General features: G+C 36.1%; 1 protein-coding gene across 4 annotated transcripts in view; it reads left to right on the top strand.

The window, feature by feature from the left end:
- Positions 1–25,823, top strand: part of CHRDL1 (chordin like 1) — a 112,653-nt gene that overhangs the window by 16,782 nt on the left and 70,048 nt on the right. For all 4 annotated transcript variants that reach the window (XM_045538142.1, XM_045538140.1, XM_045538141.1 and 1 more), the window contains exons 3-4: positions 13,409–13,521; positions 16,169–16,262. In XM_045538142.1, coding sequence (XP_045394098.1) covers positions 13,409–13,521; positions 16,169–16,262 — 207 coding nt within the window. The remainder of the gene's footprint in view (positions 1–13,408; positions 13,522–16,168; positions 16,263–25,823) is intronic.

Here is a 25,823-nt window from a genome sequence, read left to right as displayed (position 1 = left end):
ATCCATGAAACAAAGAATTGATGAACTGGACCTCATTAAAATTAAAAAATTTCTGCTGTGCAAAAGTCACTGTCAAAAAAAAAATGAAAACACAAGTAACAGACTGGAAAATTTTTGCCAACAAGACATATCTGATAAAGGGCTGCTATCCAAAATATACAAAGAACTCTTAAAACTCAACAATAAGAACACAACAACCCAATTAAAAAATGGGCCAAAGGCCTTAACAGACACCTCACCAAAGAAGATACACAAATGGCAAATAAACATGAAAAATGTTGCACATCATATGTCATCAGGGAAATGCAAACAAACAACGAGATGCTACTACACACCTGTTAGACTTGCAAAAATCTATAACTCTGACAACACCAAATGATGGTGAAGATGTGGAGCAACAGGAACTTTCACACATTGCTGATGGGAATGCAAAATGGTACAGTTCTTTGGATGACTGGCAATTTCTTACAAAACTAAACATACTTTTACCATATAAGCTAGCAACTGCACTCCTTGGTATTTACCCCCAAAAGTTGAAAACTTATGTCCACACAAAAACCTGCACATGGATGTTTGTAGCAGCTTTATTTATAGCTGCCAAAATTTGGAAGCAACCAAGATGCTGTTCAGTAGATGAATGGATAAATAAACTTCCATAAATCCAGGAAGTGGAATATTTTTCAGTGCTAAAAAAAATGAGCCCTCAAGCCATGAGAAGACACGGACAAAACTTAAATGCATATTACTAAGTGAAAGAAGCCTATCTGAAAAGGCTACATGCTGTATGATTCCAACTATATGACATTCCAGAAACAGCAAAACTATGGAGACAGTAGAAAGATCAGTGGCTGCCAGGGCTTAGTGGAGAGAGAGGAATGAATAGGTAGAACACAAAGGATTTTTAGGACAGTAAAATTACTCTGTATGATACTATAATGGTGGATACATATCATTATATATGTATCCAAACTCATAAAATGTACAATACCAAGAGTAGGCCCTAATGTAAACTAAGGACTTTGTGTGATAATGATGTGTCAATGTAGGTTCATTAGTGGAAACAAATGTACCACTCTGGTGGGGGATATTGATAATTGGGGACACTATGCGTTTGTGGTGGCAGAGGGTATATGGAAATCTCTGTACCTTCTCAATTTTGCTGTGAACCTAAAACAATTCTAAAAAGTTGTCTTAATAAAAAAGACTGAGTGAGAGCTAATTATACAATTACAGAATAATCCACCTCCCCCTACAATTTACAACTGCATCAGATTTCTCTTCAGAAACTATGCAAGCAAAGAAAGGATGAAGTGAAATACTTAAGTTGTTGAAAGTAAAAAAACTACCAATCTAGAATTCTGTATCCAGGGAATTTTATCTTTCAAAAGTAAATGAGAAATAAAGACTTTCTTAAACAAACAAAACTGAGAGAATTTGCCACCAATAAGCCTACTTGCAAGCTATGTTAACAAAAATTCTTCAGAAAGAAGGAAAATGACATAGGTCAGAAACTTAGATCTACATAAAGAAAGGAAGAACATTAGAGAAGTAATAAGTAAAGGTAAAATAAAATCTTTTTTCTTAATTGATATAATAGAGAACAGTTTGTTCAAAAATAATAATAGCAATGATATATTAGGTGATTATACCTTGTGGAAAAGTGCAATGAGTGACAGCAATGTAATAAGGAATGAGAGGGAGGAATTGGGAACATTCCATTAGAAGAAACTTATGCTACACATGAAATGGTACATAGTGTTATTTAAAAGTGGCCTTAGATTAGTTATAGATGTATATTGCAAACTCTAGGGCAGCCAATAAAAACTTTCTTAAAAGAAGTATAATTGATATGCTCAGAGAAGAGAGGAAATGGAATAATATAAAATGTTCAGTTAAAACCAGAGAAGACAGAAAAAGAGTGGAAGACCAAAAAAAGTAATAAAAAACAAGGGCAATGAATAGAAAATAGTTGCATATAAGGTCAATATTAATCCAACTAATCAATAATCACTTTAAGCATGAATTGTCTATATAAACCAACTAAAAGACACAGTGTGTCAGATTGGATTAAAAAACCAACTATGTATTGTCTCCAAGAAACCCATGATATTTTTTTAAAAAATATTTTTAATAAATTTTATCATGTATATTTAAAGTATACAACATGACATTAATGAGATACATATATACTGGAATATTTACTATAGTGAAACAGATTAACATATTCATTATTAATATCTTACCCACAAGAGCACCTATAATCAGATCAGTTGAACAATTTGTCCCTGTGAGTCAAATTCCTCAGTCGTGCTGGGAATATTCCTCAATTGTGGGCAACCCCTGCAGGTCAAATTAGAAAAAAATATTTAGTGGTTTTATTTTTGAGAACATTTTCATTTCACTTCTCCTAATGGATAGACATTTATTTCAAGGTTCACCGCAGCCTATCATTGTCAGTGCTTCAAAGCTACCAGCACTACTGCCATCTCAGAGCAGCGTAATTTGTTATCCATGACTCCTGAATGTTCTTCATGTCACCATCCCTTAAAATGGATGGTATGACACCAGTGCAAAGACGGTTATTTGTAAACATGTGTTCACCACAATTGCCAGTCGTCATGGGCCTACCTTTGAAAGGAATTTTTTTCCACAAAATCCAATGTCTCCCTGAAAATGTGGCTTTGTCTTCTATTCCTATGGTCTATAGAAGTCCCAGAGACTGAAATTTCAGCCCATACTATGGTCAGTATCTACAATTTCTGTCACGGCATAGGCAAGCATTACTCTGAACTGCATCTGATTTAGCTTGGTGGTCATTACTTACAAATCAATGAGTCCTATGTTGGAAATAATGTTTTCAATTCTCTTTTACTGCATATATCAGGACAATATCCCGTTAACTAATATGATGTTTTGACTTTTGGTTTTAGTATGTTTTAATACAAATATCTAAGGATAATTGAATACACCTGAGAGACAAATTATTCAATTGATCTGCTATAATCTACTCATTTAGCAAAAATTCTGAATAAAATACACCATTCTTAACCATAGTCCTCATGCTGCACAATCTTTAGACTTGTTTACCCTATTATACATATCTGCTACATTGTATCCTTTGACCTACATCTCCCCATTTCTTCTCCCCAAACCCTGAGTCTGGTAACCAGTGTTCTATTCTCTATCTCTGTGTATTTGACCTGTTTTTTATAATATTTGACCTGTTTCATATAATATTTTTCTTTCTGTGTCTGGCTTATTTTACTTAGCATAATGTGTTAATGTACAATGGAACATTATTCAGCCTTTAAGAAAAGGAGGATATCCTGCCATTTGCCACAATATGGATGGACTTAGAGGACATTATGCTAAGTGAAACCCGCTTTAAATATAAAGACACAGATGGATTAAAAGTAAAAGGATGGAGAAAGATATATTGTGCTAGCACTAATCCAGAGAAAACTGGATTTGCTATATTAATTTCAGACAAAGAAGACTTCAAGACAAGAAAAATTATCAGGGATAAATTGGGAGCATTACATAGTAACAAAAGGGTCAATTCTCCAAGAAGACATAACAGCCTTTAATGTGTATGCACATAAAAAAGCATCAAAATACATGAGGCAAAAACTGAGAAATGTGAGGAGAAATATACAAGCTATTATAGTTGGAGACTTCTACACCTCTCTATTATAATTAATAGATCCATCAGGCAGAAAATCAGTAAGGACATTCATTTTAACCACCAGTTAACTGGATATAATTGACATTTATAGAATGCTCCAGTCCTCAGCAGTAGAATAAACATTCTTCTAAAGCTCACATGGAACATTCACCAAAATAGACTATATTCTGTGTCATAAAACACACCTTAACAAATGTAAGTGGTGCTCTCACACCACACTGGAATTAAACTAGAAATCAATAACAGAAAGATAGATACAGAATTCCAAAATATTTCTAAATAGCACATGGGTCAAAGAAGCAGCATCAAGAGAAATTTAAAAATATTTTGAACCAAATGAAAATACCGGCCGGGCGCGGTGGCTCATGCCTGTAATCCTAGCACTCTGGGAGGCCGAGGTGGGTGGATTGCTTGAGGTCAGGAGTTCGAGACCAGCCTGAGCAAGAGCAAGACCCTGTCTCTAATAAAAATAGAAATAAATTATCTGGCCAACTAAAAATATATATAGAAAAAATTAGCCAGGCATGGTGGCACATGCCTGCAGTCCCAGCTACTTGGGAGGCTGATTCAGGAGGATCGCTTGAGCCCAGGAGTTTGAGGTTGCTGTGAGCTAGGCTGATGCCACGGCACTCACTCTAGCCCAGGCAACAGAGCGAGACTCTGTCTCAAAAAAAAAAAAAAAAGAAAGAAAATACCACTTATCAAAATTTGTGGGATGCAGCAAATGCAGTACTTAGAAGGAAGTTTATAGCATTGGAATTAATATATTTAAAAAAGAAAGATTTAAAGTCAATAATCTAGACTTCCACCTTAGAAAACTAGAAAAAAGAAGAGCAAATCAAATCCAAAATAAGCAATAGGAAATAAATTTTTAAAAATGAGAACAGAAATCAGTGAAAGTGAAACCAGGAAAACAGTAGAGAAAATCAATGAAACTGATAGCCAATTCTTTGAAGAGATCAATAAATTGATAAACTTCTAACCAGGTTAAGTAAGAAAAAAGAGAGAGGACACAAATTAATAATATTAGAACTGAAAGGCCATCATTACTGATCTCATTGACTTTAAAAGGATAACAAAGTAAAATTATGAACAACTCTATGTCCACAAATTTGATAACTTAGATAAAATGGACCAATTCCTTGAAAAACACAACCTACAAAAACACACAAAAATAGATAATCTGAATAGGCCTATATCTATTAAAGAAATTGAATCACTAAATACTACCTTCCAAAAAAGAAAGCACCAGTCCCAGATGAGTTTACTGGTGAATTCTACTAAACATTTAATGAAGAAAGTATACCAATTCTCTGCAATCTGTTCCAGGAAATAGAAGCAGAAGGAACAAAATCTACTTCATTCTATAAAGCCAGTATTACCCTAAGACCAAAACCTGACAAAGACATTACAGGAAAACTACAAACCATTATGTCTAATGAACATAGATGCAAAAGTCCCCAAGAAAATATTAACAGATTAAATCCAACAATATGTGAAAATAATTGTACACCACAACCAAGTGGGATTTATTCCAGGTATCCAAGTCTGTTTCAGTATTCAAAAACCATTTAAGGTAATCTATCATATCAACAGCCTAAAGAAAAAAAAGCACATGAACATATAAACTGATGCAGAAAAAGCATTTGATAAAATCCAACACTATCCAGAAAATGATAAATAGAGGGGAACTTCCTTAACTTGATAAAGGACATCCGCAAAAAACCTACAAGCTAACATCATACTTAGTAGTGAGAAACTGGATTCTTTCCCACTAAGATCAAGAACAAGGTGTTGATATTCACTCTCACAAATCCTATTCAGCATTGTACTGGAAGTTCTAGCTAATGCAATAAGATGAGAAATGGAAATAATGGGTCTACAGATTGGGAAGGAAGAAATGAAACTACTTTTGTTTGCAGATGACATGGCTGCTCATGTAGAAAATCTCAATCAACAACAATGACAAAAAACTCCTGAAATTGATAAGCAATTATAGCAAGGTTGAAGGATACAAGGTTAATATATAAAAGTCAATTGCTTTCCTGTATACCAGCAATGAATAATTGGATTTTAAAATTAACACAATACCATTTACATTAGCACCAATAAATGAAATACTTAGATATAAATCTAACAAAATGTGTACAAGGTCCTTATGAGGAAAACTACAAAACTCTTAGGAAATAAATCAAATAGACAGATATTTCATGATTGTGTATAGGAAGACTTAATATTGTCAGTAGGCAGTTCTTCCCAACTGGATCTCTAGATTCAATACAGTAATGGTCAAAATTCCAGCAAGTTACTTTGTGGAAATCAACAAATTGATTCTAAAGTTTATATGAAATGGCAAAGCAGAACAGCCAACACAATATTGAAGAAGAACAGCAAAGTCAGAGTACTGACACTACTCAACTTCAAGACTTGTAAAGCTACAGTAATGAAGACAGTGTGGCTTGATGACAGATGAGACAAATGGATCAATAGAACATAATAATGAGCCCAGAAATAGACCAACACAAGTATAGTCAACTAATCTTTGATAAAAGGAACAAGGCCAATTAATTGGAAAAAGGACAGTGTTTTCAACAATGGTGCTGGAACAACTGGACATCCACATGCAAACAAAAATCATCTATACTCCCTTAAACCTTTCACAAAAAATAATTCAAAATGGATCCAAAAGGCTGGAAAGGGTAGTGGGGGCATGGGGGATATAGTGGGGATGGTTAATGAGTGCAAAAATATAGTTAGATACAATGAACAATATTTGATAGCACAACAAAGTGACTATAATCCACAATAAATTTAAAATAACTAAAATGGTGGGATTGGAATGTTCCTAACACAAAGAAATTATAAATGACTGAGGTGATGGATACCCCAAATACCCTGAGTCAATTAATTCACATTGTATGCCTGTATCAAAACATCACATGTACCCTATAAAGATATACAACTATTATGTACCCATAATAATTAAAAACAAAATTTAAAAATTAAAAAAACCCAAATGGATCAAAGACCTAAAAGTAAATTGCAAAACTGTAAAAATTCTAAAAGATAACATAGAAAATCTAGGTGACCTTATGTTTTGCATTGAGGTTTCAGATACAACACCAAAAGCCTAGTCCATGAAAGAAAAAATTGATAAATTAGACTTCATTAAAAGTAAAACATACTGCTCTGTGAAAGACACTGTTAAGAGAATGAAAAGACAAGCTAAGTACTGTGCATTTGCAATGCACATATCTGATAAAGGATTATATTAAAAATATATAAAGAATTGTTAAAAGTCAACAATAAGAAAATGAACAACCCAATTAATAAAAGGGCAAAATATCTAAAGAGGCACCTCACCAAAGAAGATATACAGATAGCAAATAAGTATATGAAGAGATGTTTAACATTATATGCCATTAAGAAATAACAAATTAAAACAACAATGTGATACTGTTACGCACACTCACAACACGAAATGCTGGTAAGGATATAGAACAACAGGAATTCTCATTCATTGCTGGGGTAATAATGCAAAATGATAAAGTCACTTTGGAAAGCAGTCTGGCAGTTTCTTACAAAGCTAAACATAGCTTTACCATATGATATAGGGACCATACTCCTAGGTATTATCCACATGAGTTGAAAACTTATGTCCACATCAAAACCTGTACATAAGTATTTATAGAAGCTTTATTCACAATTTCTGAAAATAGGAAGCAATCAAGATATTCTTCAATAGGGGAATGGATAAACAAGGTTTGGTACATCTGTATAATTAAATATTATTCAATGATAAAAAGAAATGAACTGTCAAGTCTTGAGAAAACATGAAGGAACCTTGAATGCATATTACTAAGTGAAGGAAACTAGTTTTAAAAGGCTGCATACCCTATAATACTAAGAATGTGACATCCTGGAAAAGACAAAACTATAAAGATAGTAAAAAGATCAGTGGTTGCCAGGAGTTAGGGCAGGGAAAGGTAGAGGGAAGGGATGAATAGGCAGAGCACAGGGGATATTTAGGATAGTGAAACTATTCTGTATCATACTATGATGTTGGATATATGTCATTATACATTTATTAAAACACATAGAACTGTACATCACAAAGAGTGAACTCTAATGTAAACCATGTACTTTAGTTAATCTATCAATATTGGTTCATCATTAACAGTATTAATAAATGTACCACATTAATGCAAGATGTTAATAATAGGGGAAAGTGGGAGTGGGGGTGGAAAGGGGATATATGTGGAGTCTCTGTACTTTCTGCTTAAACGTTTTTTATAAACCTAAAACTGCTTTAAAAAAATAAAGTCTGTTAAAAAAAAAGGCTGGAAGGACATTACCAGAATGTAAAAAGTGGTTATTTTCTGGTGATAAGGTTGTGTGTGATTTTTCTTTCCTCTCTCTATTTCTTTTACTATTGTTTTATTAAGATATAATTTACATGAAGCAAAATTCAGCCCCTTTTTTAGTATAGTTTTGTGCCTTTTGACAAATGCATTCTGTCTTGTAGGCACCACTATACTCAAGATATAACTGTACATGGTAGCTCACATCTGTAATCCCAGCTACTTGCGAGGATGAAGTCAGAGGTTCTCTTGAGGCCAAGAGTTTAAGATCAGCCTGGGGGACAGAAGAAGACCCCAGTCTCTTAAAAAAATAAGAAAAAAAAGACATGAAATGGCTCCATCACCCAAAAAACTTGCTCTTGTGCCCCTTTGTGGGGCAAATCCTTCCCCTACCCAAGGCCTTGGCAACTACTAATATGTTTTCTGCCTCTACAAATTGCTTTTTCCAGGATGTAAATAATTGAAATTATACAGTATTGTAGACTTCGAATCTGGCATATTTCATTTAGCATAACACCTTTGAGATTGATTATCAACTGCTTATTCTTTTTTTATTGCTCACTAAAATTCCATTCAGATGTTCATAAATTCATTGGTTGAAGGATATTTGAGTTGCTTCCAGTTTTTTGCTAATAAGGCCACTTTAAACATTTATATACAGGTTTTTGTTTAAATGTACATTTTTATTTCACTGGGGCAAATACCTAGGAGTGGGATTGCTGGGTTGGATTCTAAGTGTATGTTTATAAGAATCTGCCAACTTGTTTTCCAGAATGGCTGTGTTATTTTGCATTTCCACGAACAAAGTATGAGGAGAGTTCCAGTTCTTTCACATCTTCACTAGCACTTTGTATTGTCAGGTTTTTTTTTGAGTTTAGCCATTTTATTTTATTTTATTTTATTTTTTTGTTTTGTTTCTTTTTTTTTTTTATTTCAGCTCATCATGGGGGTACATAAGTTCAGGTCATATACATTGTCCTTGTCCTGCCCATCCCCCCAAGTCAGAGTCCCAAGCGCATCCGTTCTCATTCTCCAGACAGTGTGCCTGGCACTCACCATGTAGTCATACCTCCATCCCCTCCCCCCCCCACCTCCCCGGGTCTGCACCTTCAAGCATGACCATTCCCCAGAGGGTGCGCAACGCACTCGTCATGTAGGCATACACCATTTTAATAGGTGGGTACTGATAGTTCATCATGGTTCAATTTTCATTTACCTAATAACTAATAATACATTTGACATTTCTATATCCTTTGGTGAAGTGTCTGTTCAAACTATATTCCCATTTTTAAAATTGGGTTATTTATTTTCTTATTCTTAAGTTTTGATTTCTTTGTATATTTTGGATAAAAGTCTTATATCAGAAATGTAATTCACAATACTTTCTCTCAGTCTGTGGCTTTTCTTTTCATTCTCTTAACATTGTCTTTCAGTGAGCAGTTCTTAATTTTGATGAAATCCTATTTTATAATATTTCTTTTATGGATTATGCCATTGGTGTCATATCTAACAACTCCTTGCCTAACATAAGAACACAAAGATATTCTCTTGTGTATTCTTTTTGATATTTTAAAGTATTAGGTTTTACATTAAAGTCTATGATCCATCCTGAGTTCATTTTTGTACGTAGTATGAAATATGGATTAAGATTCATTTTATTTCATGTTTTACATATGATTGTCTGAATATTTTGGCAGTATTTGTTGAAAATACTGTCCTTTCTTCATTGAACTACCTTTGCACCTGTGTTGAAAATCAATTGACCACATATGTGTAGGTCTATTTTTGACTCTATTCTGTTGATCTTTTTGTCTAACCTTTTGCCAATACCACATTGTCTTGAAAACTGTAGTTTTATATTAAGCCTCCATCATCTTTCTTTTTCAAAATTGTTTTGGCTATTCTACTTTGTATGCCTTTCCATGTAATTTTTTAATTACATCACTAATTTTTTATAAAATATTCTGGTAAATGTATTGAATTGCATGGAATCTATAAATCACTTTGGGGAGAATTGATATCTTAACAATATTGTGTCTTCCAATTCACAAATAAGGTATAACCCTCCATTTTTTAAGGCCTTTGTTGATATCCTTAATCAGTGATTTTTAGTTTTATGAGTGCAGATTTTGCAAATATTTTGTTAGATTTGTACCTCAGTATTTTCATGTTTTGGGGGTAGATATTGTAAATAGTACACTTTCAACTTTCAATTTCCAATTGTTCATTATAGAATACATAAATGTGATTGGTTTTTGTATATTGGGCTTGTATCCTTCAGTCTTGCTAAATTCTCTTACTATTTATAGTAACTTTTTAATAGATTGTTTGGGATTTTCTATATAGAAAATCATGTTTCTGTAAATAAAAAGTTTTATTTTTTACTTCCCAATATATAGGGGTTTTATTTCTTTTTCTTACCCTATTTCACTGGCTAAGATCTCCAGGAGCAGTGGAGCAGACATCCTTGCATAATTCCTGATCATAGGGGGAAAACGTTGAGTATTTTGCCATTAAGTGATGTTAGTTGTAGGTTTTTCATAGCTGATGCCCTTTATCAGGTTGAGGAAGTTCCCTTCCCAGTTTGCTTAGAGTTTCTGTCATGAATGGATGTAGAATTTTGTCATATGATTTTTCTGCATTTACTGCAATGACTACATGGTTTTTCTTCTCCAGTTTGGTGATATGGTGAATTAAATTGATTGAACTATGAATGTGAACTAGCCTTGAATTTTTAGGATAAGCCCAACTTGGTCATAAAGTATTATCCTTTCTATGTATTGCTGGATTTAATTTGCTAAAATTTTGTTGAGAATCTTTGCATCTATGTTAATGAGTGATGTTGGTCTGTAGTTTCTTTTCTTGTAATATCTTTATCTGGTTTTGGCATCAGTATAATGCATGTATCAAAGAAGCAGTTGGGAAACATTCCCTTCTCTTCAGTTTTCTGAAAGTGTTTGATAGAATTCACCAGTGAAGCCATCTGGCCCTGGAATTTCCTTTGTGAGAAAGTTTTCAATTACACATTCAAATTCTTTACAATATGTAGGACTATTCAGCTTATCTATCTTTTCTTGAGTGAACTTTGGTAATTTGTGTCTTCTAAAGTATTAATCCATTTCATCTAAGTTAAACTAACTGGCATAAAGTTATTCATAATATTTCCTTTTTACCCTTTTAATGTCTGTAGGCACTGTAATGAAATCCCTCTTTTTTTCCCCTCATATTGGTAATTTGCATCTTCTCTCTTTTTATCTTTGTTGGTCTTGCTAGGGGTTTATCAATTTTATTGATCTTCCTAAAGAACCAGTTTTGATCTCACTGGTTTTTTTCTATTTATTTTCTGTCTTCAATTTTGTTGATTTCTTCTCCTTATTATTCTCTCCTGCTTTCTTTTGGTTTATTTTGCTGTACTTTTTCTACTTTCTTACAGTGTTGATTTAAGACTTTTCTCCTTTTATGAGGTAGGTATTTAGTAATATAAATTTCCTTCTAAATACTTCTTTAGTTGAATCCCACAATAATGTGCTGTGTTTTCATTTTCATTTAGTACAAAATTCTTTCTAATTTCCATTTTGACTTCTTCTTCAACCCACAGGCTATTTATATGTTACAAGTTTGTTAAAAGTGGTAATCTTGTGCTGGGATTATGTATAAGGTTTCTTTCTTCTATACAGTTTTATGTTTTTATTGCTGTTCCTTTTGTGTGTTTCTGTATATTTTCCAATGAGCATGTATTACCTTTTTAATTAGAAAAAAATCAACAAACATAAAATAACACTTTTATAGCACTTTATAATTTACAAAGTGCTTCATTTAATCTTCTAACATCTGCTTGAGAAACATAATCCATATTTCACAGATGTTGAAAACTGAGGTTGACAGAGTTTAAGTAAGTAACTTGCTCAATGTCCACAGCTAGAGGTTGGTTAAAACTCAAACCCATATTTTCCATCACTCAGTTTTTACTGTTCTGAAGAAGTCCGAAATAAGATTTGAAAAGTCAATTGGAATTCACCTTGTGGGTAGTTGGAAAGATTCATGGAGGGTCTCTAAAGCAATAAGTGACATGAGGTATTAATCTCAGTATAGTTTTAATTTGAATCTCTGATTACTAGTGAGGTTAAACATCTTTTCAGGTTTATTCTCTGTTCCCATTTCTTCTCTGAATTGCCTCTTCGTGGCCTTAGATTAGTTTTTCTTTTGTATTGATTGGTCCTTTACTTATGGATTTGAATGATTAAAAAGGTTCCAGTGCTAATACTTTGTTTATTATATGTTAGAAGTATCTTCTCGCAGTCTTTTCTTTATTCTTTCAGTTTTGATCATCGGGGAAATGTGTGCTGGAGTGAGGAAAATTAATGTGTTTGTTACGGGAGGAGTATTGGTTTATTTTGACTTTGTATGATGACAAGCAGGAGATAGAAGAGGATGGGATTAGAAGATAAAACACTCGATTTGGAAATTCAGTTTACCAATCATTTGTCAATTGATTATATTTATTGGCCACAGTGTATTAGGCCATGTGATGGATAGAGAGTAAAGAATAGATGTTGCCTACTTTTGAGGACGCTGATGGAGAAATAAGACATGTAAAATAAGACAGATAACATGGTATGTACTCAAGTGAACTATGGTATAAGATAAGCTGTGGCTGCCAAAATTTCTATTCCATTAAAGGGCAGTGAATAGTTTGAGTTAATTAGGAGGTGTTCATGCAAGAAGAATTCTAAAAATTGAATAGAAAGGGACTAGATGTAAAAATTTCTGCTCATTGTTTTATCTCCAGCACTTAGCGTAGTGCCTGATAGTGCTCAAATATTTGTTTAATAATTGCATGATGTTAGCACGTGTAGGCAAAGCCATTTGTAGAGACCTAACACAATGGACACAGTCTGTTGCTTCTAAATCACCCCAACAGCTCTGAGAATGTTCTGATATATCCACATTTCAGACATTAGCTTGCATTTCCAAAGAAAGGGAACACACCCTTTTGGGAAAAAAAGGCACATGATACACTCCTTTATCTTACCATTGTAAAAGAGCAGTAGTTAAGATTTTGAGCTTCCCTGTCAGACACACCTGGGTGTGAGTCCCATATCAGTTTCTTACTGGTTATGTTACCCTTGATTTTCCTCATCTATAAAATGAGACTAATAGTTGTACCTACCTTATGGGTCATTGTGAGGATTCAATGAGCAAAGTATGTAAAACACTGAGCCCATAGTAGGAGCTCCGTAAATACTCACTATACCTCTTCCCTTGATAAGTACCAAAATGGATGGAACCTGTGATTGCCTTTGACTTGTTTGACTTGGTCCATGTTTTATAACAGGCGTATTTTCCATCTCCTTCGCTACAGATTCAGAGACATATTGTGTGTTTCAAGACAAGAAGTACAGAGTGGGTGAGAGATGGCATCCTTACCTGGAACCTTATGGGTTGGTTTACTGCGTGAACTGCATCTGCTCAGAGGTACAATCCCTCATGGCATGTGATCTCCCAGTTTGTTCCTCAGCACGCAGAGGGGCTTTTAGTACCCAGGTGGCCAAGGAGCATGGGTGATAAAAGCCTAAAAGAAATTAAGAAGCAGATTGCAAGGAAAAACAAACATCTCCTGTCTTTTATCCTCTATTGTTTTTGGCTTGATTTTTATGGGCTCTTTGAGTATTTGCTATGGACAGATACTTATGGTCTGTTAGCCTAATGATAAAGGACATGGTGGGAGAAGGGAGAAGAGCTTGATAGTGGGAGTGAGGGGGAAAACCTCAATATAATGCTTGGATTATAAGACAAAATAGTTTTTGGAAACTATTTTCAAGGCTAACCTTAGAGAGGAGATTAGGTCAGATTATAAACTGGTTCATTGGGAGAATAGATTTTATGTTGTCTCAGCCAGTAACTGTAATTAAGACTGAGTTTGTGAAACATTGGCCTCTACCTGGTGAGGATTAGAGTTCTTTTGGCATGGCTTTGGCCCTTGTCCAGTCACTCAAACAAGCTGTTGGACAACTTAAATACTATCTTTGCTAAGGCAGGTAGTTCCATCTTCTTTTCACAGCCTTGACCCAGGACTACATCTGGGTGTGTAGTCCATCTTTCTGAACAAGCCTCTATCGTGATAATGTAGGCTATGGTTTCTCAACCTCTGCACTATTGACATTTGGGGGCAGATAATTTCTTGTGGCAGGGGGCTGACCTGTGCATTGTAGAATATTTAGCAGCATCCCTGGCCTCTACCCACTAGACAGTAGTACCAACTCTAGTTGTAATGACCAAAAATGTCTCCAGACATGGCCCAGTTGCCTAGGGAGCAGAATCACTCCTGGTGGAGAAACACTGTACTAGGCCAGTTGGGAAGGAAGGCCTTGTACAAGGGCTTGAGAATTGAGAATTCTGAACATATACAAAGAATTTTCAAGATCAGCCTCTTACTTGACATCTTATGGAAGGGAATGCAACTCCTCCCTCATGCCTAGCTAGAACACTAGTAGTCACTTGCAGGCCTGATACTTTTACCATTTGAACAGAATTTTGGGCTTTCAGAATTTTGAGCATGTGGAAACCTAACCTTCAGGCTACATAAGGCAGCACTGAGAGGCTTTGGGGTTTTAGAATAAAAACAGACCGAGTTTCCAGCCCTGGCTCTGCCACCTATGAGCATGTACATTGGACAAGTTACCCTAACCTCTGAGATTCCTTCAGCTTCCTCTTCCTTAAAATGGGATAATATTATTACCTATTTCATAGGGTTGTGGTAAAGATTAAATTTACAAATCCATTTAAATCACTTAAAACAGTGCTTGGTCATGCAAACAACCAAGACATATTAACTACTGTTACTGTCATCATCATTGTCCTTGTCATTGTGGTTACCATTACATTATTATTAATCTATTCACTCTAGAACAGAATTCAGTATATAGCATTAAGGAGGATTCAGTTTAGACTGCAGCTGGGAAGTGTGGTTTCTGATATGCTTCAGTGATCTCACCTCAAGGTGATACCACCTGGCTCTGAAGAGTATGATACATAAGGGGCCTCTGTGGTGTTTCCAGATGTAACACTCCAAAAAGTTATTGTAGAAAGTACATGAGAAAAGGAAAAGTTTTTAATAAGGTGATTTTGGATGGATAAAAGAAGCCTGCCTCTTTAAATGATTAGGACATGTATTAAATAGAGCATTTGGGAACTGATCAACTGCCTGGTATGGCCTGATTTTGTCAGATTCCTGACCTGACACATTGGATACAGACAGCTAACCATTTGGCGGTGGTGAGGCTTTTGATGTCTGCAGGGCAGTGGAAATGTTAATATGATTCCAGTGCCAACAGCTCAAGCACTAGACATCTTTTTCTCCATTCTCTTCACTGCCCTCTTCCCCCACAACAGCCTGACAGATACAAGCAGTTTTTGCTTCAAATGAATTATGGATGGAAAATATAAATGTAAAATTGATTTCCAGAGTCTTCCTTTGTTCTAGCAATTGTTGTGAGCTGTCAGAGCTAGGGATCTTGTAATTGTAAATCAGGCAGGGACTCAGCCGCCCCACCCAGGGATACTACCTAATCAGCTCAATTCCAAACTCTAGCTTGTTGTCAGAAGAATTTTGGCTGAAAAAGGAAAGGAGGAGAAGAGTCACTCAGTCTGTGCCAAGGCAGAATTATGTGGAATCCAGAATCCATGTGCTAGAGATGCCTCTTTGCCCTGAGCTGGGTAGCAGCTCAGGGGACCCATGGCCCATTCTCTTCCCTTCCATGGCATTGGGCAGGTGATTATGAAATCAGAGTAGGCTCTTGGAAAAGACATGCAGTTAGAGCTGGGGAATGATAGAAATGCCACAGAGCCATACCAGAGGAAGCCTCCCACAATTAATGGGAAGCTTTGAAAACTGGAGCAGTAGTGATCCCAGCCTTAGAAAAATATTCCAATAAGCTATCAACCAACCCAGCAGAGGTGCTAGTGATGAGAAAAGGAAAGAAATTGTTGATTGCCTTCAGCTTCTTGGGAATGCGTTATTCACTGTCTGGGTGGGTCCCTGCCTGACTGTTTCCCAAACTGGCATGATCCCAGCGACCTCTGAAAGACATTTATTTTTTTCTTGTTGCCTTCTCTCTTTTAGAATGGGAATGTGCTTTGCAGCCGAGTCAGATGTCCAAACCTTCATTGTCTCTCTCCTGTGCATATTCCTCATCTGTGCTGCCCTCGCTGCCCAGGTAAACCAATTTGCCTTTTTCTTTCCCAGCTCTGATTCTCCTTCCTCCCTCTACACCTAACCCAACCCATCTCCCTAATTCCCCAGAAGGGAAACAACGTCCAGACAGAGATAACAATAGGACACTTTTAGTCAGCCCATACTGGCCCCTAAATAGTTTTATAGCCCAAGCAGGGCACATTCTGGGCTCTAATAAGTTATTGGCTACCCAGTAACAGATTTTCATTGGGCTTTTAATCATTTGAAGGTGGGTGTCAATTGGGGGATGGGAATTCTGGCCCAGAGATTTTCTGCCATAAACAGCTTTTTCCTGCCATGGGCAGCAGGCACCAGGGGAGTTGTAGCATGGCGGCACGTGTCCTATGCAATTAGTGCTGGAACTGCATCCAAGCATAGCATCTAAATTATGAGGGGCTATTCATAAATCAAAGGAACTGAACCAGTGAGGTTTATGACAGTATAAAGCTGCCTGCCTGCTGAATAGTCACCTCCTCCACACTGCACATTTATTATGTACACATTGTTAAGAGCAACTCTAAGGGGGAGTCAGGCAGAGACTTTTTCACAAGGCTGTTAGGTCGTCTACTTTCACGATTTGCAGCTAGGGTGTTTGTCTGAGGCAGGGGCTCCCTCAATGACACTTTGTTCATGTTTGACTGGGGCCTGGTTCCCACACCAAAGGCATGTAAGCATGGTGATTCACAGAATGCCTGTGGGTCAAATGGCAGTCCTAGGAAAAGCTACTTGACAGTCTTGGGATCTGCAAAGTAGAATCCTTGTCATTCTGTAAGTTGATTCTATTTCCCTTTAAGATGGAAATTCTTGAGCTGGGCTCCTGGGTGGGCTTTAGAGGGTCAGAGAACCTTTAAAATTGTTTTCAGTTTTTGGTGTAACTATGTATAAATTCCTTTAGAGAGGATCCTTAGCTTTATTGGTATTGCTAAAGGGGTATGCATGAGGCCCAAAATATGAAGAACCACCACCCTAGCTAGGGTGTAGATGGTGCTTGTTAAGTAGTTAGGAACCTTCTTGGACTGACAAGAGAGAAACAAAAAGTATCAGGCAAAAAATGGTAGGAATAGGGCTAGGAGTGAGATTCAGTGAAAACTCAGTTAGCTGAAATATTGTAACAGTGGAGTTTTTGTTTAATGGAGAAAAAGCCGGGCCAGGCGTGGTGGTTCATGCCTGTAATCCTAGCACTTTGGGAGGCCGAGGCAGGAGGATTACTCGAGGTCAGGAGTTCAAGACCAGCCTGAGCAAGAGCGAGACCTCGTCTCTACTAAAAATAGAAAAAAATTAGCTGGACAACTAAAATATATATAGAAAAAATTAGCCGGGCATGGTGTTGCATGCCTGTAGTCCCAGCTACTCGGGAGGCTGAGGCAGGAGGATCGCTTAAGCCCAGGAGTTTGAGGTTGCTGTGAGCTGGGCTGATGCCACGGCACTCTAGCCTGGGCAATAGAGTAAGACACTGTCTCAAAAAAAAAAAAAAAGAAAGAAAAAAAGAAAAGAAAAAGAAAGAAGAAAATAAAGCCCCCAAACCCTTTTTGTTATCACCTTTATAATGTATCCTTTCTTACATCAGTAAATACACTCTAATGAACACAGGAGATTCTTTTCCAGATAGCAAAAGATCGTGCCATATCACAGGTTTATCAGTCTGAGTGTTGGTGCTGGTAGTATATGCCTCAAGATGTGAGAGATTGATTTGGCATATGACCAACCTAAAAGTTGTTTTTTATTGGAATAAATCCCTAAGTGACACTTACTGTTTTTATGTTTATTTGCTTCTTCTACTTAAACTGGATTACAAGAGTGTGGTAATGGGAGGGGCTCTGGTAAATGGGAACAATGTTTCTGATAAAGTAGCTAGTCTGGAGAGCTTTTTTTTTTTTAACCTGCCAGGTAGCCTGTCAAATAGCCTTATAGAAGAAGCTTTTTTCCCCAGAAGTCTCCAAAATTGATCTAATGTCATAGAAACTTATTAAAACTACTATATAGAGATTGTTCTTCCCTGGGAAGGAGGTTGAGGCATGACCCAGACACAGAGCATAGGGTAGAAGAACATAGAGTCTGGCTGTCACCTACCCCAGCTGCCTAACAGGAAGCAAGTATTGAGAAAAAGGGGAAGTATAAGCTAGCAGTTATTTTGAGAGAAAAAGAAAGTGTTAAAAGAACTGAAGTCATAAATCCCAGAGGAGAAAAAGTGGAAAGAAATAAACACCATTGTCTTTAAAACTTAAAAAGCTCATTTTTTGGAGTTTAACAAACTGTTCTTTTTTTCTTCTTGCTTTTGCAGCTCACTTCTTTGTGAATTCACTTTTCTTTTTATTAACTATAACTTTTAACAGTTCTTTCTGTGGGTAGTAGTACTAAAGTTCCCTAATCCTTATATACAAAAATGTCTTTATTTTGCCCTCATTCTTGAGTTACAGTTTGTCTGGGTATAAAATTATAGGTGTACGTTCATTTTCCCTCAGCACTTTGAAGATATTACTAAATGGTTTGTTGACTTCTTTTGTTTATGGGTAAGAAATCTGCTGTTTGAATGTAGTTCTCTTTAGGCTCTTTTGTTTTTTCCTTCTTCTAGCTTTTAATATTTTCATCTTTTCTTTGATGCACACAATGATATGTGTAGATGTGCGATTTATTTTTCTTTAGCCTGCTGAGCACATGATTTTTTCAGTTGAATGACTCAAATTTCTCTTCAAATTTTAGTAATTATTTTTGTGAAAATTACCTCTTCCCTTTCTAACTTTTTTCTCATTCTCAAAGTTGTCTTTGGCATGTGTTACTGCATCTCATTTAATTTATCTTCTGTGTCTCCTAATGTCTGCTTTATTTTTTCCTTCTTGGTGTACTCCCCATAGTGGTATATTACTTCAACTCTGTCTTCCAATTCATGAATTCTTGTCATGTATACTATTTAGGTCATGTGTTGGGTTTTATTTGTTTGTTTTGTTTTCAGTATATTTTCCCTTAGGTTTTCAAGTTATTATTTTTTTAAAATATCTACATGTTGCTAATTTATAATCTATTATTGTTTTGGGGATCTTATTCTCTTTTTTACTTCTTTAAAGTGTTTAAATATTTATTTAAAGTCTATTTCAGATTATTTAAAAATATCTATATATTTTTAGATGTGAACTCTCACCTTCGTTGGGTTTCTTGATAGCTTTTTTGGTTATGAATTTTCCTTGGATTTCTAGTTTTTGATTAAAAGCTAATCATTCATGGGGGTTTTCTCTTGCATGGGCCCTTCCTTCCTTGTGGGGTGGTTGTTTCAGGCCTTATAGCTCTAAACCAGGTCATATGTTAGTGACTCAGCTTGGGCTCCTTCAGGGCTGGCTGGTCTATTTCTACCTCTGTTTTCTTGTACAGTGCTAGTCCCTGATAATGATTTTGGACTGGGATGTCAGACGCAACTGCCTGCCTTGGGCAATCAGTGCATTTTAGGGAACAACCTTGGGTGGGGAGAGCTATGTCAGCCCCTCTTTACACATGAGGAGTGTGACCTTAGTCCCCATCTTCATACAGGAAGCCACTTGCAGGCTGTAGTTTCTCCTCATCCATCTGGCCCCAAACTATCTGTATCCAGTCCCAGCTGCCAGTGGACCACATGGCCTTGGCCTCCATTTATTGCTATACCTTCCTCACATATTTTATTCTGCAAGAGTTTCCTTTTGTTTTTGAGTATGATTTTGCAGTTTTAACAATTTATATATTTATTTTTCTAGTTTCACATTTAATCTCTCTTCTTTGGATAAGAACAGGGAGATTTCTCATGTGCTCTCTTTGCCATATTGAACCAGAATCCAACCAGCTATTCTTTTTTCTGTTAAAGATAAAACAAGAATAAATGGGTTTAAGCCATAACAGGGGAGAGTGGAGTTTGACAAAAGGAAGAACTCTGGGACACAGTGATTGTTAAATCCTAGAATAAATGACTAAGCAGAATTTTAGTCTCTTTACTGAATATTTCTAGAAATAAAAAGGTACCCACCCATCTGAGATAGAGTTGGCACAGTCCTGCTTTGAGATAAGGCAATGGATGTGATGATGATTCCTCTGTATTCCTTTCACCCCGGTGATTATTAGGCATGAGGAAACTCAGGCCTTCAGGGCCACAGTAATATTTGGTCAAAGGAAGGGGCTCTGGTTTTCTGTCTTAACCCAATAGAAGGCACTGCAATAAAAATTTCCTCATTTAAAAAGAGGATATTTTAGATATTTATTTATTTAGATATTTCTAAAGCCAAGATGGTAAACAAGCTCTATATCAAAAGAAGAAAAGAAGCAAACCATATACCCAAAGTATTGGCTTTACATACTGTCCTTATAGCAGTATTGACTTAGGGAAGCATTCACCTAGGTAGTGACAGACTCAGTGGGAGGGTCCTACCTGCCATGGTTAGCACTTTTTCCATTGGAGGAGACAGAGGAGCCATCTCTTCCCATTTGTTTCTGTGTTTCCCATGGTTCTTGCTTTCTAAACTCCTTACCTCTGAAATTTCCAAGAGTCCCACCTGTATTTGAGGTTGTCTTTTGTAGCTCCTGCTAAACCATGGAAACCAGAGTATGCTGACTTCTTTTCCAAAATCACCAGAGAGAAATCTATACTGATTCTAACACAAAGAGCAAATGAAAAATTTTCATCAGCACTTGCCCAAGTCTTCAGGGCAGAAGTCAAGGCTTGGTTGGCTACATATCACAGGGTATGTAAAAGAGGCTTGGTGCTACATGGAGGCTGGAACATGCTTAATAGAAAAGTCAAGACTGAAAAGGAGTCATGAAGGTCATTGCATCCAAGTCTCTAAGCAGGATTCCATGGAGTCTCTGATAATTAGAGATTTGCAGGAATGAAATCCCCTCTTTTCTCTTTTGGGGGCATGTAGTGGTAAAGGGGAGAGAGAGAGAGAAACAATATGACTCCCTTCCTTTTTTTCTTTGCTTGTAATTTTATCACTGAAAGAAAACTTCTATAGTGATCAGGAGCCTAAATTATGACATTATCTAAGAGTTTTTTTTTTTTCAGATGGTCATTCCACTGAGAATTTGCTATTTGCAATTAACATTTGGGTTCCCCTGGAGGTATTCCAGCATTCCTGGGTTATTAAAGAGCTGTTATAACATTGCCAAAATAACTAATTTTCTCTGGTTACCAAACACCTAATCCACAGTGTTTCCTTTTGGCTAGGTGTGAAAAAGTTCAGCCGTATGATATGGTTTTACTAGGGACAGTGACAGTGTGGTTTTTCCAAGAGAGACACCCCTCACCATAGTCTTTTAAATTCAAAGTAGATTAAGGAAATGACCTTTCCAGTGATACACTATAATCTTTGTTCCCATAAAAAGATAGTTAGAAGCATTCTGTTATTTCTCTCTCAATAGTAGTTGGGTTGTGAGTAAGCTAGCAAACACAGGCATTTTTGCCATAATAAAATATGTACATTTCTGTAAGTCCTTACATTCTGTAAAATTGTACACTGAAAAATAATAGGGCTTAAGGAAAAAACAGGATTGGAGAAAACCACTCAAAACTTGTGCAGCTTTGTAACCAGAATACTAACAAAGCATCTATATTAATAAAATACCAGCACAATTTAAAAAGACATCTTATGTTTGTAATAAATAAAATACTATTACAATAAATATAGACTTAAGCTTTTCCAGTGGTGACATTAGCTGGAAAAAAGAGGGTGTAAGGAAGGGTTGAAGCTATTGAGTTATAGAGAAAAGAGAAAATGCACAAAGATTACGGAGAATCATATAATAAGCACTTATAAGACAGAGGATGTAGCCAAACTGAGCCAAGAGGAAGAATGCAGGGTGAATGGGAAGAGGATAGAGTACTGTATCCCTTCATAGCTTCTTATTTCAGTTAAGTTAGTGTACCTGGCTTTCAGCGGCTGTCACTTGGTTGTGCAAAATATTAATTTGCTGGGGAAAATCATGTATGAACTAATGCAATTTCTACTTTACAACAGCTTCATTCTCTTATTTAACACTTGCGTATGAACAATTTTGCATTACATAAACCCATGCTGTGGCAGAAACAGACTGTGTAAGATGAGGTAGATATATGGCATTTGGCCTTTGACAGTTTAGATTAAGCTAAGGGGTTGAAAGTCACTTGGCCACTCTGAATCTGCTTTTCTGGTTTTTAATCACTGACCTATCTGTACCTTTTTTCATTTGTACAAGTTTATGGGGTACACATGCAATTTCGTTACATGCATAGATTGCTTGGTGGTCAAGTCAGGGCTCTTAGGGTATCCATCACCCAGATGATACATTATACCCATTAAGTGATATCTCATAATCTTCCCCCCACCTCCTCACCCTTCCCAGTCTTCATTGTCTATTATTCCATTCCCTACACCCATGTGTACACATTTTTAGCACCCCTGTATGAGTGAGAACATGAGATATTTGACTTTTTGTTCCTGGATTATTTTTACTTATGATAATGACCTCCAGTCCCATCAATGTTGCTGTAAAAGACATGCTTTCATTCTTTTTTAGGGCTGAATAGTATTTCATTATGTATATATATGACATTTTCTTTATCTATTCATCTGTTGATGGTCATTTAGGTTGATTCCATATCTTGGCTATGGTGAATAGTGCTGCAACAAGCATCCAAGTGCAGGTATCTTTTTTATATATTGACTTCCTTTCCTTTGGATAAATACCCAGTAGTGAGATTGATGGATTATATGATAGTTCTATTTTTAGTTTTTTGAGAAATCTCCATACTGTTTTCCATAGTGACTGTACTAATTTACATTCCCAACAGTGTATAAGATTTCCTTTTTCTCCACATCGTTGCCAGTATCTGTTATTTTTTGTCTATTTATTAATAGCCATTCTGACTGAGGTAAGATGATATCTCATTGTGGTTTTGATTTGTATTTCTCTGATGATTAGTAATGCTGAGCATTTTTTCATATACTTGTTCTCCATTTGTATATCTTCTTATGAATAATGTCTATTCATGTCCTTTGCCCACTTTTTAATGGGAATATTTGGGTTTTTGTTTGTTTGAGTTCCTTATATATTCAGGATATTAGTCCTCTGTCGGATGAATAGTTTGCAAAGATTTCCTCCCATTCTCCAGGTTGTCTCTTCATTCTGTTGATTATTTCTTTTGCTAAAATAAGTGATTTGCTCTGGTTGTCAGAGACCTAATCCACAGTGTTTCCTTTTGGTTAGGTGTGAAAAAGTTTGGCTGTATGATGTAGTTTTAATAGGGACAGTGACAATGTGGTTTTGGCAAGAGCGACACCCCTCACCCCAGCCTTTTAAATTCAAGCAGAAGCATTTTAGCTTAATTAAGTCCCATTTGTCTATGTTTGTTTTTGTTGCCTGAGCTTTTGAGATCTTAATTATAAATTCTTTGCCTAGAAGAGTTTTCCCTCAGTTTCTTGTAGCATTTTTATGGTTTCAGGTCTTACATTTAAGTCTTTAATCCATCTTGAGTTGATTTTTGTGTATGGTGTGAGATAGGAGTTCAGTTATTAATACATTCTTCTGCATATGGCAATCCAATTTTCCCAGCACTGTTTATTGAACAGAATGTTCTTTCCCTGATGTATGTTTTTGTCAGCTTTGTCAAAGATCAGTTGGCTATAAATATGTGGCTTTATTCTGGGTTCTCTATTCTGTTCCATAGATTTCTGTGTCTTTATACTAGTACTATTCCGTTTTGGTTACTATAGGCTTATAATATAATTTGAAGTCAGGTAATGTGATGCCTCCAGCTTTGTTACTTTTGCTTTGGCTATTTGGGCTCTTTTTTGGTTCCATATGAATTTTAGGATTTTTTTTTCTAATTCTGTGAAAAATTGAGTTGTTATTTTGATAGAGATTGCATTGCATCTGTAGATTGCTTTAGGCCATGTGGTCATTTTAATGATATTAATTCTTCCTTTCCATGCACATGGGATGTTTTTCCATTTGTTTATGTCATCAAAAATTTCTGTAATCAGTGTTTTGTAGTTTTCCTTGCAGAGATCTTTTACCTTCTTGACTAAATTTATTCCTAGGTATTTTTTTCTTTGTAGCTATTTTAAATAGAATTTCCTTCCTGACTTCTTTCTCTGCTAGATTGTTATTGGTATATAGAAACAATACTGACATTTGTATGTTGATTTTGTATCCTGCAATTTTACTGAATTCATTTATCAAATCTAAGAGTTTTTGGGTGGAGTCTTTAGGTTTTTCTAGATATAAGATCATATCATCAGAAAAAATGGATAATTTGACTTTCTCTTTTCAAATTTGGATGCCTTTTATTTCTTTCTCTTGCCTGATTGCTCTGTCTAGGACTTCAGTACTGTGCTGAATAGGAGTGGTAAGGGTGGGCATCCTTGTCTTATTCCAGTTGTTAGAGGAAAGGCTTTCACCTTTTCCCCATTTGGTATAATGTTAGCTGTGGCCTATCTACACATTGTGTTCCCCTTTCCCCTTTTCTCCAATCACATACATTTAAAAAGGGGGGATCTAGGTCCATGCTGTCTGTGTCTATGTCTATGACTTCCACTGTTATGGTAATCCAGTAGACAGGCCTTTTTTGCTCCCTCCAGTTTTTTTCTAGGGCAAAAGTTCAAGGGAGGGGTTTATTTATTTTTTATTGTGGTAAAGTACATATAACAAAATTTATCATTTTAAAGTATGCAATTCAGTGGCATTAAGAGCATTTACAATATTGTGCAACCACCACCACTAATCTAGTTTCTAAAAATTTTTACCACCGAAAAGGAAACCCTATACACATTACACACACAGTTACTCCCTGTTTCCCTTTTCCCTGAGTTTCTGGCAACAACTAATCTACTTTCTATCTCTATAGATTTTCCTATTCTGAACATTTCACATAAATGGAATCACACAATTTGTGGCCTTTTGTGTCTGATTTCATTTACTTAGCATAAAGTTTTTAAGGCTCTTCCATATTGTAGCATGTATTAATACTTCATTCTTTTTCATGGCTGAATAATGATTCATTGTATAGATATACCACTTTTGTTTATACATTCATCAGTTGGTAGTCATTTGGGCTATTTACACCTTTTGGCTATTGTGAATAATACTGCTATGGACATTCATGTACAAGTTTTTGTGTGGCATATGTTTTCTTTTTAACATATATATATAATTTTTATTTCAAAATATTAGGGGTACGTGTGTTCTTATTACGTAGATGAATTGTATAATGCTAAAGTCAGGACTTTTAGTGTGGCCATCACCAGAATAGTGTACATTGTACTCGATAGGTAAGTTTTTATCCCTCACCACTTCTTAGTTTCCAATGTCCTTTACACCTACAGGCCCCAACCTCCGGTAAAGGTCTGCAGCCTGTTAGGGACCCTGCCGCAGAGCTTTGCCGCCCCCCCCCCACTGCCCTTCCCCAGTCTGTGGAAAAATTGTCTTCCATGAAACTTAAGAACGGGGTAGGGGTGGGGTGGGGAAGGAGCACACGACAGGAGGTGAGCAGCAGGTGAGTGGCAGGCCAGTGAGGAAAGTTTCATCTGTGTTTATAGCCACTCCCCTCCCCATT

This window comes from Lemur catta, chromosome X (genome assembly GCF_020740605.2).
Source record: "Lemur catta isolate mLemCat1 chromosome X, mLemCat1.pri, whole genome shotgun sequence".
Classification (NCBI taxonomy): domain Eukaryota; kingdom Metazoa; phylum Chordata; class Mammalia; order Primates; family Lemuridae; genus Lemur; species Lemur catta.
The sequence above is the reverse complement of the archived record's forward strand: the minus strand, read 5'-3'. Positions and strand labels throughout refer to the sequence as shown.